General features: G+C 50.0%; 1 protein-coding gene and 1 long non-coding RNA gene across 52 annotated transcripts in view; one reads left to right on the top strand and one right to left on the bottom strand.

Annotated features, from left to right (window-relative positions):
* Nucleotides 1–1,142: 1,142 nt before the first annotated feature.
* LOC118665141 lies at nucleotides 1,143–11,634 on the bottom strand. 2 transcript variants are annotated; one of them, XR_004970549.1, is made up of 4 exons: nucleotides 11,117–11,634; nucleotides 3,465–3,663; nucleotides 1,769–1,858; nucleotides 1,143–1,627 (listed from the first exon to the last, which is right to left on the bottom strand). It is a non-coding gene; the product is annotated as an uncharacterized LOC118665141 (long non-coding RNA). The 2 variants fall into 2 exon arrangements; XR_004970548.1 differs by lacking the exon at nucleotides 1,143–1,627 and having other exon boundaries at nucleotides 1,711–1,858.
* The window catches only part of CD44 (CD44 molecule (Indian blood group)), an 86,197-nt gene continuing 77,744 nt past the window's right edge, over nucleotides 7,883–16,335 (top strand). For 12 of the 50 annotated variants that reach the window (XM_036326215.1, XM_036326212.1, XM_036326204.1 and 9 more), the window contains exon 1: nucleotides 7,889–8,132. In XM_036326215.1, coding sequence (XP_036182108.1) covers nucleotides 8,057–8,132 — 76 coding nt within the window. In that variant the 5' untranslated portion in view covers nucleotides 7,889–8,056. Of the gene's footprint in view, nucleotides 8,133–16,335 lie in introns of all 50 variants that reach the window. The other 38 variants (XM_036326221.1, XM_036326217.1, XM_036326220.1 and 35 more) reach the window with 10 other exon arrangements.

Here is a 16,335-nt window from a genome sequence, read left to right as displayed (position 1 = left end):
AAAAAAGAGAACAAGAAATTTTCAGACAACCCCAAGGATATTAGTCACCATGTACAGGAGTGAACAAAAATAGGTTTACAGTTATGAATACATCAAACAGAGTTTACGCTTATATTATTATGTATTAATTACTGTATTATTTATCATACGAACAACTGAAGCCTACTTTTGTCCACCCCTGTATATATTAACCATGGATGTGACCAACACAAATTATGCTTAAATATTCATTATGCAGATCCCTTAAAATCCTTCCAAAAGGAATTTAACTAACAATTTGTTTGGAGAGGAGACAAGATGAGTGTTAGGTCGGAGAGAGCCCAGGTTCGGATGCATGCAGACATGTGATGAGATAATGGACTTCCCCTGGAATTTCTCACAGATCAAGGTGCCAGACACAGATACAGGCTTCTTCTCCCTTAATCCACATACTCCCGCCCATTCCCTGCAGCAGAGAATTCCTCAGCTCATGTCCCCGCCCCTCACCCAACCGCAGTATAAATAAAGCGCCCCCCTCCCTGTTGCCCTGTCCTTGGGGTACGTGGGTCTCCCTGGGACGCAGAATAAACCTTTTCCTCTCCTTTCTTTTCTGATTCACTGGACTCTATTTCTTGCGCTGCCTCCTGAGCCACCTAACCTAACAATGAGTAAATAAGAATTTTAGTTACTACACGTACTTAAAAGGAATAAAATTACATCTCTTTTAAATAATAGTGCAGCCCTAGACAGTTTGCTCACTGGGTAGAGCATCGGCCTGCTGACTGAAGGATCCCATTTGGATTTCAGTCAAGGGCACAGGCCAGGATTGCTGGCTTGATCCCCGGTAAGGGGCATGCAGGAGGCAACCAATCCGTGATTCTCTCTCATCATTGATGTTTCTATCTCTCTCTCCCTCTCCCTTCCTCTCTGAAATCAATAAAAATATATTTAAAAATAAATAAATAAAATCTCACACAATATACTGTTTCATTTGTCTTCCTCCCAATTAGCTTGCTACATAAAGTCACACATGATTAATTCAAATTTTGTCTTCGAAAAAAATCACATTTCTGTATTAGTTACAATCTACTTGTGGGATCAGGTCCCGTCGGCATACTATTTTAACATCCGAAAGTCTGCGTAAACCCGTTTTGCAACTGACATATCTAGAATCTAGGGGCGCTTTGTCCCCTGGAATTCCCAGGGTGCAGCAGTCACACCGACTGCTTTCTTTGCCATAATTTGAAAGCCTTACTAATTCTAAGGCTTCCCCACTCCATAATCACAGTTGGTCAGTTTGAGATTAATTAGTCATTCAACGTCATTTACCATGAAGATTGCTTACCAGATTACTGGTTTAGACGTTACTAATAATTAGTTCCCGAGAACTTTTCCACCACTGCTCATTTGCATATGTAGAATCACACTGAGAGAGTGAACTAAGAATGGATTTTTTCTTTGAGTTAAAGTTTAACTGGAATGGCACTTTTCTCTTTACCTTGCCATTTTGCTCCTTCTCTGGGACACAGAATTGAATGCTGTCCCTTTAAAAGAGTCCAGTGGCCTTCTATGTTTATAATTCTCAAATCCCATGGTTCAGGCTCCACACACTCCTGCTCACATTTGGTTTAGATTTGACTTTTCTTTGCTGGAGAAGAATAAGATTTATCACTAGACAGAAGCCAGCAAGCCCCAATATTTAGAAAAAAATAAATAAACAAACACTAGTCTGCCAGCGTGAACCAGGCTGTGGCTCTCCTGCCTGCGTCTTCTAAAAGACGTCACCCACCTATGACACCGCTGCGTGCATTTGTCTAGAATGTGTCCAGGTGTCTGAATGCTTCTACCTGTTGGCTCATAGGATTCCCAAAGTCCCCCTCTAAAATGTGTTGGGAGGAAAAGGAACAAGAGTCATTTATGTAACGCGTGCTTACTGAGCATACTAGAGAACTGTCAGGCACTGAGGGCTGAACATGGACTAGTGCCTAAGACAGGCTGTAAGATTGGAGTCGCTCAAGGAAATAGGCAGATGCAGCGAGCAAGAGGGGAGTTTATTAGAGGGAATGGGAATGGAGCCCCAACCAGGGACGGTTAGGACTCAGTTTCCCCTCTCGTTGGGGTTGAATTTTATGTGCAAAAACCGCAAGGGGTGGCCCTAGCCATTATGCTCAGTGGATAGGGCGTTAGCCTGTGGACTGAAAGGTCCGGGGTTCAATTCTGGTCAAGGGCACATGCCCAGGGTTTCAGGCTCGATCCCCAGTAGGGGGTGTGCAGGAGACAGCTGATCAATGATTCTTTCTCATCATTGATGTTTCTATCTCTCCCGCTCCCTCTCTGAAATATATATATATATATAAAAGAAAAACACAAGGGGCGGAGGCTGGGGGATGTAAGTGCTCTCGTCTGATTAGATGGAGCTGGTTGTCCTTCAGACCGATTAGCGCTGGCCGTGGAGGCTGTGGGCCTTAAGTGGCTGTTGTTATTGTTGGCCTGCAGTCTTGCCCTCGGTGCGGCTGCCTGTTGTGCGGGATAGGGTGATCGCTGGTTGTTCTATGAAATAAGACTGGGGCCACTTTCTCGTTCAGGACTTTCTAGTCCGCTTGAGCCACGGGTCCTCTGCTGGCCTGGCCCAGACGTGTCCTGCCTGAGGCAGGTCCTTGAGTCCCACGATGAGGCAGGGAGGCAGGCGCCCCTGTAAAGGTCTTGATGCCTTCTTTCACTTACTATTCATAACGAACTGTGAGGCAGGTCTTCTTAGTCTAATTTGGGGCCCGGGACAACTGAAGCTCCCAGAGGTTAACTGAGAGTAAAGTCACTGGCTGATCGCAGGGACAGCTGTGCTCAGCCGTGGGCTTTCTCAGCTGTTGATTGTGTCCTGGATTCTCTCCAAATACGACCTCCTGTCAGCCCAGATCAATTCAAGCTCTCTCTTTTTCAGTTCCCCACGTGCCATTGAAACATGAATTTTCTGGGTAAAATAGGACAGGTTTAGGAAATTGCAGAAATTTTGGTAATTAAGGGGACCATGGAGGGAGCACAGGGCTGCAGAGCAGCAGGAGGTATATTTCCATAGAATAGGGGAAGCTGAAAAGCTGCAACAGGTATATTTCCATAGAATGAGGGAGCTGGGAACAGCAAAAGGTCTATACTTACAAAATAAAGAGAAGGAAGCTCTTCATCCAGAAGGAGAGGAAGAAAGCCCAGGGGGGAATAGGAAAACAATGGGGAAGGAGGTGGGGGGAGAACCTCGCAAGTCCCATGTGAGGTTCAACCTTTGAGCCCAGGAGCTACTATAGTAACCAGTCTAAGGGAATAGTGACTAATCAGAGGGGATAGCAAGGCACCAGGATCTGCAGCCTTTATAAGCCATGGGGAAAAGTAACTCAGTGGGACCCTTTCCCCCTTCTCCATGTGGGAGTCCATTCTGTGGGACTCCTTCCTCTCCCCACGTGGGAGTCTGTATTTGTTCTTCAATAAATCTCCACCTTTGCTATACCACTTTCTGTCCGTGGATTCATTCTTCGATTCCGGTGGACAAAGAATCCGGGTTCCATTCCAAAAATTCAGTTTCACCATGGTTTGGCTTATCTGGTGCAACACCCAACAGGTGGACTGAGTCAGTATGGAGGCTAGAGAAGACCATGGGAAAATCTCTGAGCCAGTGGTGTGGGTGGCGTGTCTGGGCTGGAAGGAAGATGAGAGAGGAGCTCAGAGAGGTGATCCAGGAGTTCCCTAAGGCCAGCCTGACTCAGTAAGTCACCGGGTCAGCTTGCAATGAGTCAGTTGTGGCGTGGGGGCTAAGGACCGCAGTCCCTCACCAAACTGTCGGGAAGCGGGCCAGCCGAACAGCCCCCCCTGGGAGAATGATCCTAATTACAATCCCTAGAATTTGCATGTCCCTCTACAGTTTACAAAGCACTATCCACAGGTTTCTTCATTGGCTGACTGCTTCCTGTGCACACGCAGAAGGGACCAGGGTTTGAGATGACCTAGTAGTCGTAGTTTTATATTTGTTTAAAAAGTAAAATCCTTTGTCAAAATGAAATCTCACACAGTAGTCTAGTGTATAAGGTGAATGAGAGTGGACGGGGACAGGGGGAGGGAGGCACAGCCCGTGCTTAATTAAGCCTTTGCTTTGACCTCTGTTTGTTGCTTGAGGGGTCTCCAAGGAACCCCCAAGTTTCAGGAAAGGCAGCAGGACAAACATTGTTTCTAGTGCATATCCACCCTGCTCCACGCCCCTCCTCCAAAGAAGAAAAGCTGAATGCCCTGGAGGTAACACATCCAAGGTGACTCTTTGTCTGGAATTCACCAGGGCTGTTTTCTCACTGTGGTTAATGCCTGAGGATCTACCTGGGAGCCAGTTTGCCCTCCAATTGTTTCAAGAAAATGACCCTGACAACAACAGGGTCAATTCTCCTACTCCCAGCAGCATTTTTGAAAGTGCCTGCTCTTCAGGTGGGGCTCAGAGGCACTTTCAGACAGGCCACCTCTTGAATCATGGGATGCTGGCTGAGTGGTTGGGGAGTAGTAGGTCCAGTGATTTTTTTCAGTCCCAAACATTCTCCCTATCAGGATGCAGGCTCTCCCCAACTCAAAAACGAACATTGAACTAGAGTGTGGTTGTTATTAGCTGAATGTTTGTTTGCCTACAAAATTCATCTGTTGAAATCCTAACACTCTCCTGCTCCCCACCAACTGTGATGGTATTAGGAGGTGTGGCCTTTGGGAAGTAATTAGGTCATGTGGATGGAGCCCTTATGAATAGGATTAGTGCCTTTATAAGAAAAGACACACAAGAGATCTTACACCCCACCCCCCAACCTCTCTACTTCCCTTCTTCCCTCCAACATGTGAGGTTAGGAGGTGACCATCTGCAAACCAGGAAGAGTGTTCTCACCAGAATCCAACCACGTTGCACCCTGGTATTAAACTTCCCAGCCTCCTGAACTGTGGGAAATAAATTTCTGTTAAGTTGCCCAGTCTGTGGTGTTCTGTTATTTAGCCTGCACGGACTAAGATAATGGTGGTGGTTGCACAATTTGTGAATGTACTAAATGCTACTGAATGGTTAAATTGGTAAATTTTGTATTATGTGCATTTTAGCACAAACATAACAATAACAACAATTTAATAATAATAAAACTTACATTGGCACCCTATTTCCAGGGATCAAGTTCAAACTTCCGGGTATAGTTTTGAAACAGGAATTTTCAGGGTAAAGCAGGACAGGTTTAGGAAATTTTAGAAATTAAGGGGACCATGGAGGAAGCACAGGGCTGCAGAGCAGCAGAAGGTGTATTTACATAGAATAGGGGAGCTGAAAAGCTGCAACAGGTACATTTCCATAGAATGAGGGAGCTGGGAACAGCAAAAGGTCTATATTTACAAAATAAAGAGAAGGAAGGCCTTCATCCAGAAGGAGAAGAAGAAAGCCCAAAGGAAATCGGAAAACAATGGGGCAGGAGGGGGCGGGGGGGGGGGGAACCTCTTGTGTCCCATGTGAGGTTCAACCTTTGAGCCCAGGAGTTACTATAGTAACCAGTCTAAGGGAATAGTGACCAATCAGAGGAGATATCAAGGCACCAAGATCTGCAGCCTTTATAAGCTATAGGGAAAAAGAACTCAATGGGACCCGTTCCCCCTCCCTACCTGGGAGTCCATTCTGTGGGACTCTTTCCCTCTCCCCACGTGGGAGTCTGTACTTGTTCTTCAATAAGTCTCCCCCTTTGCTATACCACTTTCTGTCCGTGGATTCATTAATCGATTCCGGCGGACAAGGAATCTGGATTCCAGTCCAAAAATTCCATTTCAGTTTACAACCTGGCCCTTGCTTACATCTTAAGCCTCAAGTCTTGCTGTGTGCCTCAAACTCTTCATCTGGTCGAATGTTCAAGTCACTCCAAACTGCTCTCCACTGCCTCAACAAGCCATCCCCTTTCATGTCTCCACGTACACTCACAATTTTGCTTTTAGTAATTATAGCAAACACTTATCATAGCACTTACTATGTGCACATACACATATATGTCTAGTGCTTAATATATGCAGAACTTTTGATTTCATTCAGTCTTTAACAATTCCATGAATTATACTGTTATTAACCCCATTTTAGACTTTAGGAAATCCAGGCACTGAAAGGATAATTGACTTGTTCAAGGTCACAGGACTAGTAAGCAACCAAGGCAAGGTGTGAACCCAGGCATTCTGCCTCCTGAATCCTTACTATTGATCACAACAGAGTACTGTCTGTGGATGCTCTGCCCCTGTGGTTCTTCTGGAGACTTCCTTCTCCTTCTTCAAATATCACTTCCACTGTGAAGCCCCCCTTGATATTCCCCAGGAAAGGGTGCAACTCTTTTTTTCTAGGATCGATAGCACTCTGCACACATGTATTGTGTAGTAACAGCTTGCTCATGAGTCTGATTCCCTACCAATGTGTGAGGTCCCTGAACAAGGGCAGGTCTTATTTCTCCGGATGCCTTTGAGCACTCATTACATATTTGATCAACTACAGATGGCTGAATGCACTTTCTCTCCATTTTTCAAATTCTTTCAATAAATAACAGAATCAGAAGGGGATTACATTCCCTCAGAAATTGTGACATGGCTCCTTCAGGGTCTGGCCACCATCACTGATAACCACTATCATTTTCTGGGTATCTCACCCACCAGGCAAGACGTCCATTCAGATTTACGTTCAGCAGTCCACACAAACAATAAACACCACTTTTGATTTTCAGGTTTTAAATTACACTATATTAGAGGTAGATATGAAATGATAATGCAAACATGATTTCTCAAACTCAAAATGCCTCCCTGAAGAATATGACAGTCTCCTTCCTTGTTGAGAACTACTGGGTAGGATGGATGGGGGGAAAGTGGATTCACATTTGCACAGATAGGAGTATAAATTGGAACATGAAAGTGTGGGTGGATGAGAGAGGATGGATAAAATGATGAGTGGATATGTGGATGATGGATGGACGATGCATGGATACACTGATGAACAGGTATGTAGGTGGACGGATGGAGAAGAGGGTAGATCGTGTGTAGATGGATACAGGTTTATGAAGAAATGTGGGGGAGGAAAGTATGGAAAGATGAATGAGAAGTTGTATGGGAGAGCAGTTGGATAAATGGAGGGACAGCAGCATGGATGGACGTGTGGGCCCTGAAGGGATGTAAGGAAAGATGGGTAGATGGATGAATGGGTGGATAGAAGAATGTCCCAGAGGATGGGCAAGAGTGTGGGTGAATGGATACATGAATGGTGGATGAATCCAGCCTGAGACTGAGGATACACATGGGTTAGTGGAGCCAATTGCTAGTCCAATGGCTGATCATCATCTTCCTCTGAACAGCAAAGCTCCTGAGCCAGGTGGACTTGGCTGCTCTTTCAAGGGAAGAAGAGTGAGCTCTTCCTCTCTCCCCTGGGAAGAGCCACAGCTCCCCACCCCTCCTTCCCACGGTGGGCGGGGAAGCGCCACGGTCCCAGCTCCCGTCCCAGCTGCCTGCGAAACCCAGAGAGAAGCGTCCCCCACCAGATTCAGAGAGAAACTTAGCTGAGAGCAGAGGCCAGGTGCTGAGCCCAGTGGGGCGAGGTTTCAGGACTCAGTCATCTTCCTTCCTGAGGCTCCCTTCCAGCCAGGGGCCGGGCGGGCGGGAGAAGAAAGCCCGCGCGCCCCGGAGCTCCCCGGCCCCCCTGCTGCCCTCCGGGCGCCCGCCCGGGAAACCCCGATTGACGATCTCCTTAGCTCACGGCGAGGGCGCCCGGGGCCGGCGCAGAGGAGGGCTGGTACATTTCAAACCTCTGCCGACTGCTTAGTCACAGCCCCCTCGATTGGGTGTGTCCTTCGCTCGCTCCCTCCCTCTTAGGTCACTTTCAACCCTCAAATAAAAACGGCGCCCAACTTCCGAGGCGCCCTCATTGCCCAGCCAGACCCCAGCCTCCGCCAGGTCCGGGCCGCCGTCCTTGCTCAGTTCTCTACGGTTCCCCAGCCCAGCGCCCCGGGACGCTCCAGCCCCGCTCGCTCGCTCGCTCGCTCTCCTCCTCCGTCCGCTCCGCTCCGACACCATGAACAAGTTCGGGTGGTGCGCCGCGTGGGGACTCTGCCTCTTGCAGCTGAGCCTGGCGCAGATCGGTAAGATCGGTGAGTGCCTGCCGCCCGGGCAGCGGGAGGGAGTGACAGGAGGGGTCTGGACTGACCGGCAGCCGCGCAGCCTGGGCTGACCCTGGGGACCGGAGCCAAAGCGGGTGCTGCAGCTCGGATTTGGTTAAGGAGGGCTAGGGTGTGCGCTAAGCTGTCGGAGAGCTTGATGGTTGGAAGCACCGCTTTGTGGGCCGGAAAAGAGAAGAAAGTTTGCCGGGCAGGCTGCGGGCGGGCGCGCAGTTTTGGGCGAGGTCGCCGGAGCCAGAGCACAAGGCGGAAAGTAACTGTACTCCTGGATGCGCGCAGCGGGTGTCTGCGCTCACAGGCTCCTGCCCCAAAGGCGCTGGAGCCCGGCCGGCTGTCGGGCTGTGGCGGGGCCAGGGCAGGGCTGGGCAGGGCAGGGGCTGTGAGCCCGGTGGCCACAGAGCTGGGCACGGTTGCATGAATGAGAACTGGTGGCCATGAGCTTCCCGGGAAGGGGCCCTGGCTTCTTGCGCCTGCCCATTGCGCCTGGCTTTCAAAGCTCTTACAGTTGGCTCCAGTCAGGGACTGTCTCAGCATTAGTGGGAGCTGGAACCAGCCCTGCGGGGGAGCTCCTGGGTCTCCACGAGGTGCCAGCCAGAGCCAGGGAGGGTGAGTCGGCAGGCAAGGCGATGACTGGGCCAGCTGCTCAGCCCTTGTCAACTCCTGCTTCTGCCAATCAGTTAGGGGAAATCCAGACAGTAATGAGGCGAATATTTCCTGCCTGGCAGCCCCGGAGGAGGGCCGGGAGCCTGGGCACCAGGAGCTGGGGCCGCCAGGGTCCCATCGCGCCCGGGTCTGTGGTTGTGGAGAGGTGGCTGTGTGTGAGGTATTCTGGCCAAGCTGAGTTCCAGGTGTTTCTTGCCTTTGTCTATATATGTACAGATAATTACATGGCTGATTTGCTTATCGCTAGGAAAATTAATTTTCCTTTTAAGACGTGCCAGCTGGGTCATTAAGACAGCTCAGCCTATGGTTAATTCTACCCAGCAAGTATTTATTATACCCAGCTCTGGGGGTACCAAGAAAGTAAAAGACACAGCCCTAGCTGGGTACTTCAGACTACGGAGAAGTGGGGATCTCCGAGTTAGATTCCTGAGCTGGAAATAATAGGAATGCGAATAGGAATGACAGCGCTAGCAAGCGTTTATTGCACATTTCGCTACCCCGGAACGGTGCTAAATTCTTTACATGTGTTAGGTCATTTTGCCCTCATGCCGGCCCAGTGAGAAGTGGCCTGTTATTAGCCTGTTTCATGGGTGGGGGTGGAGGGGTTTTACAAATGGAGGTTAAATGACTTGCACGTGTCACACAGACAGAGGGTTGGTGTGATGTGAGCCCAGGCCCCCTAGCCTGTGCTTGGGCAGAATATGTAGACTCTATGTACGGCGTGGACAAAATCAAAAAGGGATTCGGGGAAAGCAGGGTTGTGGTGGGCCAAAGGCCTTAGCAGGGGCTGAGTCTGGAGAGCCAAAGAGCCCTTGGAAGTCAGACGCGCTTGGGATGGGAGAGAAGAGGGAAACTTGGGTGCAGGGAGAGCCCTGGGCCTGGCCTCAGAGAAGAGGGGCCTCTGGGGAAGTTTACTTATATGTTACCTTCCTGTGACATCTTCTGCTTTGTTTCTGAGAATTCGGGCTCCTGCCAATCTGTCTGCCTGATTCTTTGAAAGGACCCCCCTCCCCAAACACTGGGCGCTGTCCTGACCCTTGAGGTTCTCCCAGAGACCAGCAGGCTCACTCCTGCACCCTTCTCCCCCATGTTCGTGGTCCCTTTGGGCAGCATCATTTGGAGGAAGCACAGAAAGTGCCGGTAGCAATAGCTGCCCGACCCTGGCTTCCATGTGCTTGGAAGGTTGTCTGGGGGGGAACTAAGACTTGGAAAGTAGAGAGACGTGACTTATCCGTGGGCTCAGGCTGGGAGGGAGAGAGCAGAAGCAGAAAGAGGAGGGGGAAGGAAAGGCACTGTTGTTGCCCATTGGGGGGGGGGGGGGGCTCCAGAAGACAAAGAGGAAACTTTGAAAGGGGCAGGGCTTTGGGGAGGAAGAAAGGTCCAACCTCAGTATTGCAAAGCAAAAAGTAGAGAAATGGCTAAATGGAGGGAAACAACATTGGACCCAGAGATCCTGAGCTGGAGAACAGATACCTGGAACTGGGTGTCATATGTGGGAGAAGGAAAGTAGCCTTGGGTCAAGGGCAGGTGGGGTGAGCCCTCGGGCACACATCTATCTCGTCCTCTCACTGAGGGCCAAAGGCCATTGCTAGGGAATCGTGCCCCTGGCGTTGAGAAAGAGGGGTGCATCTGAGTGCTCTGGGGCTTGGGGCTGGCAGTGCCCTCTGCTGCCTCTGAGCATTAGACACCCCACATGGGCATTAGAGCTTCGGCTGTGTTTTCCCAGATGAAGGAGCAAGGCAGCAAAGCTCCATTCCTGCTGAGGTTAGCATCACTTAATTCAGTTCCTCCCCAGATACACACTGGACATCTCTTTCCTGCACGGGTAGGGTGCCACGCGGGCATGTTTGAGGCTGGCAGCCAGTAGGAAAAGGTTCCATTTTTTTCCCCCAAATTGCACCACGTGGGAGGGGATGCTGGGCAGCATGAAATTCTTAGTTTATGACAGCTCCCTTTCATTCATTCAAGAAATATTTCTTGACTCAGAGACTCAGAGACGGGACTCCAAGGATCTTTCAGAAAACCCCCTTCTTTTCCCCTAGGAGGAAACAGCCCCTGAAGGAGAGAGAGGCATGGCTTGCCCTCTCTCGGACAGTGTTAGGGTCTCTGAAATGCCACTACCGACCACTGGCATGAGCCCCACCTCGACCCCCTGCCATGGGCAGGCAGCCTGTGGTCTACTGGTGTTTCATGCCTTCAGTAGTGTCTTAACCAGTCATCACAGTTTCTTATTTACTCCACATTATACCTAGTTTGAGTTTAATCTGAGAATAATGAGATGGATAAAGTCTTACCTTAAAGCACCGTGGATGCTCAGTGAGGAGGTTCTGTATTGCCTGGGGCTTTCCGGGCCTCCTGGATCATTGCTGGGTCCCTGAGAGTCAGGAGCACCCCAGTTTTAAAAGCCTGACACTCAGCTAATGCACCATATGCTTCTGCCCAAAGTAGGGGTCATAAGTCCCCAGGAAATACCACTGACGGAGCACCAACTCTCTGCTGGGCATTCAGCGAGGGGGTAGCATAGGTCCTCACCACAGCCTCCATACATTTAGCTCCATTTTCTAGAGAAAGACATGGGCCCAGGGAGATGCCACGACTTTGTCGAGGGCACGCAGCTATTGAGTGGTGGAGGTGGGTACCCCGTTGGCTCACATCCCCCATGTTAGACTCCGATGCCTCAGCTCCTTTGCCCCATCGCTTTGCCTCTGGCTGACTTTTAAGTCCGGTGAGGATCTCCCACTCTCTCCACCCCTAAGGCCAGCTAATGTGAGGCCTGCCGTGAGTTTCTTCTCTCGCCCCCTCCCTGCCCTGCCCCCCGCCCCCCGCCCCGCAGGCTGTGGACGCTTGGCTGCCCTGCCCTGGCCTGGCCTGTCTCCCCTCACGTTTGGCCACAGCTGTCAAGAGATACTAACCTAGTTATTTGTTTCTAAAATAAGTCAGGGCCTTATCAGAGTCCAGCCGCCCTTCTAGACATGCTCTCATTGGCAGGCTTGGAGGAAAGGGAGAGGCTGCCTCTTGTCTCTGAGACAAGTTAGGGCAATGCCCTCCACCTGGAAATGAAGGAGGAGGCTCCACGGAGGGAGGCTCTCATGTGGACCTCGTAAGCATTAGATGCAAGACCCAGAAAAGCCGCCTCAGCAAACGCTCATTGGAAACCCTGGGGCTTAGCAGGTTTTATGAGCCTCCGTGAGGGAAGGTCTTGAGGACCCGGGATGACACAGTTAGTTCTCTATGAAAGTCAAAGATCTTGAACTGAAAGCCAGCGTGGAGCCCCATGTGACACGTGCACACCCAAGTGAGATTTCAGATCAGCCTGTGATATCCAGGCTGGGGTCCCCTGACAGAGGGAGGTGATAGGAAGTAGTCTGTCCTGGCTGGGCTGGGGTTGGGGCTGGGGCTGGGGCTGGGGCTGGGGTTGGGGTTGGGGCTGGGGCTGGAGTTTGCTGGGGCTGAGGCTGAGGCTGGTGCTGGGGCTGGGGCTGGGGCTGGGGCTGGGGTTGGGGCTGGGGTTTGGGCTAGGGCTGGGGCTGGGGTTGTGTTTCCCCAGCACCTCCGGTTTAGCTGACTCCACCCAGCACCTAAAAGGGAAGTGGCCCTTGTAAAAGGAGTGGAGCAGGTGGCAGATGCTGCCAGACAAAGCACAGGCTCAAAGGGGATCTTTTCTGCCCCAGAGAAATTCTGGGGGTTTGCACAGCAAGAAACTGATGACTCAATTTCCTTTGTGTCGCTGCTTGAATGGGAAGCACACAACTGTTCTTTAGAATTACCAGGGTTGGCTGCTGCTTCCTCCCCTACATTTAAACCCCACTTTTCACTCACTCAGGAAGTTGAAATTGTTCCTAAGCGTGTGCTCCCCCTGAGCCGGCCAGCAAGGGTGCGGGAAGCCAGCCCCACTTTCCAGAATAAGGAAGCGGTGCCTTCTGAAGTTCATGGTTGTGGGTGTGGCCTGACATGGCACAGTGAGTGTGTGTGTTCCCAACGTGCCAGGAGAGCTGGGATTTCAAACATGCAAATGCTCTGCCAGCTGATACATAGTGGATACTTTGACTAAATGTTTATATATTTTCCACGAACAAATGCATGGCTTGGTGTGATTACAACTCAAAAACTTTGCAAGACTTTTTGCATAAGTTAATTCACAGCTCCACAACTCCTTAATCCAGTGGTTCTCAACCTTCCTAATGCCACGACCCTTTAATACAGTTCCTCATGTTGTGGTGACCCCCAACCATAAAATTATATTCGTTGCTACTTCATAACTGTAATTCTGCTACTGTTATGAATCGTTATGTAAATATCTGATATGCAGGATGTATTTTCATTGTTACAAATTGAACATAATTAAAGCATAGTGATAATCACAAAAACAATATGTAATTATATATGTGTTTTCCCATGGTCTTAGGCGACCCCTGTGAAAAGGTTGTTCGACCCCCCCAAAGGGGTCTCGACCCACAGGTTGAGAACCGCTCCTTAATCAGTCTAGTTCAGCGGTTCTCAACCTGTGGGTCGCCACCCCTTTGGCGGTCGAACGACCCTTTCACAGGGGTCGCCTAAGACCACCCTGCATATCAGATATTTACATTACGATTCATAACAGTAGCAACATTACAGTTATGAAGTAGCAATGAAAATAATTTTATGGTTGGGGGTCACCACAACATGAGGAACTGTATTTAAAGGGCCAGAAGGTTGAGAAGCACTGGTCTAGTTGCTGATGAGGTTGATGTTTGGTTCAGAAAGGTGCACTTGCGGGAGAAATGTTAGTATTCCTCTGTTCTCCACTTCTTGATCATCCCAAAATATGAAGTTACCAGGAAATGCCACATATTTGATTCTTGCTTGCTAAGGTGGACATACACACGTGGGTGGGCCCTTAAGTGTCTATGCATCTGAACACACGGGGGTATTGCTGGGCAACCGCTAAGCATTTGTAAGGTGTCCTGTACGGGCCCCTCAATGTGTTGAGTACGTTGGCGACTTAAATGTGCGAGACATGGGCCTTGCATCCAAGGACTTTATGGTTCTATGTGTATAGCAGAGTGCAGTCGAGTGACAGCCTGGACACTTTAGAGCAGGGGTCCTCAAACTTTTTAAACGGGGCCAGTTCACTGTCCCTCAGACCGTTGGAGGGCCGGACTATAGTTTAAAAAAAAACTATGAACAAATTCCCATGTACACAGCCGTGGCAAAAACACCCGGCGGGCGGGCCGGATGAGTGTTTTTGGTGGGCCGCATGTGGCCCGAGGGCCGTAGTTTGAGGACGCCTGCTTTAGAGGATAGGAATATCATTGCCAAGCAGCGACACAGCAAGGAGGACTGGAGGAATTGATGCCAGAGAGGAGGGGCAATGCAGACAAGATAGGATTTTAATATGCAAAGAGGAGAGGGTGAGAAAGAGGTGTGCATATTTCTGTTACCCTGTTATTAATCTATCCCCGCCCCCCCCCCCCCCCCCCCCCAAGTAAGTTAACTAATTAACTAGCCAAAGTTTTCAACAAACGTTCAGGCACTGACTACTCAGTGCACCAGGCAGTTAGGACTGGAGGGGTCAGTCAGTGTCAGTGCACCTGGCACTTAGGACTGGAGGGGTCAATGTTGGGAGGGACAGTCCTCACCTCTGCATAGTTCACAGCCTAGTACAGTGGGGCCTTGACTTACGAGTTTAATTTGTTCCGAGACCAAGCTCCTTAAGGAGCTCGTTAACTCAAATTACTCTATCAACTCAATGCAAAAAAATCGGCCGAGAGACAGCTGGTATCTCAAAAAACTCGTTAGTCGGGACACTCGTAAGTCAAGGCCCCCTGTATAGGGTTTCCTGGGTAATGGCTGACTATGCATCTCTGGCTTCCACATGGTAGATTCTGGTTGCGTGCGCCCCCGACCCAGTCGTAACAACAAACAATGCCAAATTAGGGGGTGTTAAGGTTGCCCCACTTTGAGAACCCTTGGTGTAACAGGATGGCAGCCATCCCAGTAACCTCAGCTCTGACAGTGTGGCATTTGGTTCCCATAGGTCCCATTAGTTCACCTTAAAGCTTCACAGTGAAATCTCACAGGAAGCCTGTGGAGGCCACGGGGTCCGAGTGACTCTCACACTCCTCAAAGGGGAAAACCCAAACCTGACATATCTTCTCTTACCCGTCTTCTGCAGTGCTGTGGGAGTCCCCTGACGTGAGGGGTCATTGTCATGCTTCCAGCGCTTGGTGCTGGCCCATATCTGTTCCTAGTAACTGTTGAACTGATGAATATCTAGAATAGAGAAATAACTCTATCCGTCTCTAGGGTCGGTACACCTAAGATGCAAATACGTCCATGTTATATGATAACAGTGGCGATGGCTGTCTTGCTCGGGGCAAGCCCAAGGAGGGCGCTTGGCTGGCCAGTTGCCCACCGTGGGGCTCATGTACTTTCTGCCCAAAGAGGGAGATCACCCATCTGTTTGTGGTTTTGGTGGCTCCTTGCTGGGATGTCTAAGGACAGGGTTACTATTTCTGAGCCAGGACCGGAGGATGATGACACCAACCCCCACATTTAAGCCTCGAAATAGAGCCCTCGGCAGGAGCCGCCCGCTGAGAGGGCTGCTTATTTTGGAGATGCTTACCTGAGGTTAGACTCCCTGGGTGAGAGGCCACACCCGTCCAGCTCCCATGGCTGCTTCTGGAAGGTGGAGGCAGCTGAAGGAGCAGCAGACCAGCTTCACAGAGGATTCTTGCCTTCTTGGTGGGTCTCCTGCAGCCACTAAACGGGGCAAATCTCAGGGAAGCATGGCATCTGATGGGAAGCCACACTGGCAATGACGACCCGGGCCTCCTCTCCATAGAGCTTGCCAAGTCTGAAGCTGCCCACCACGGAGGCAGGTCCTGCCTATCCTTGGCCTATCTGCCCAGTAAGACTTGGAGACAGGGAGTCAAGCACAGAATGGGGATGGGATGTTGTGGGGGAACAGGACCTCACGGCACCCGATCTCCCCGAGTTTGGGATGCACAGCCTGTCCGGGTGTGTCCTGGAGCAAGTACCCCTCCTAAGCGCAAGTGTGGGGAGACAGGTCCCAGGCGAGTGGAGAGGAGCTGAGCCACCAAGGAGGTGATTTGCAAAACTCAAGCCCCCCAAATCCTCTGAGTCTTCAGCTTTTGAGAGTAAAGGTTCATTACAAAACTCCAGTGGGGGGGAGAGCGTGTTCACCCAGGTTGCTAATTCTGAGCGTTTGCGGTGGTGTCCTTGCCATTCTCCCTTCGTGGTGCCTGAAAGTTCATCTTTCTTCCCCACACCCTGGCCTCAGAGTTAGAGCTCTTGGACCTTTTGCACTTGCTTCTTTGCAGTAAGTTGATGTTTTTAAGAAATCACTGATATTAGTAATAATAGCAAACAGTTGATAGAAAGCTAACCATGGGCCAGCCACCATTCTAATCGTTCCCTTGTACTAACTTGTTTAATATAGTCCTGTATACTAATTTATATTTCTCCATACTAGTATATTCCTGTCTACTAAGTTGTTTAATACTTACACCAA

Source organism: Myotis myotis, unplaced genomic scaffold (genome assembly GCF_014108235.1).
Source record: "Myotis myotis isolate mMyoMyo1 unplaced genomic scaffold, mMyoMyo1.p scaffold_m19_p_10, whole genome shotgun sequence".
In the NCBI taxonomy this organism is placed as follows: Eukaryota; Metazoa; Chordata; class Mammalia; order Chiroptera; family Vespertilionidae; genus Myotis; species Myotis myotis.
The sequence above is the reverse complement of the archived record's forward strand: the minus strand, read 5'-3'. Positions and strand labels throughout refer to the sequence as shown.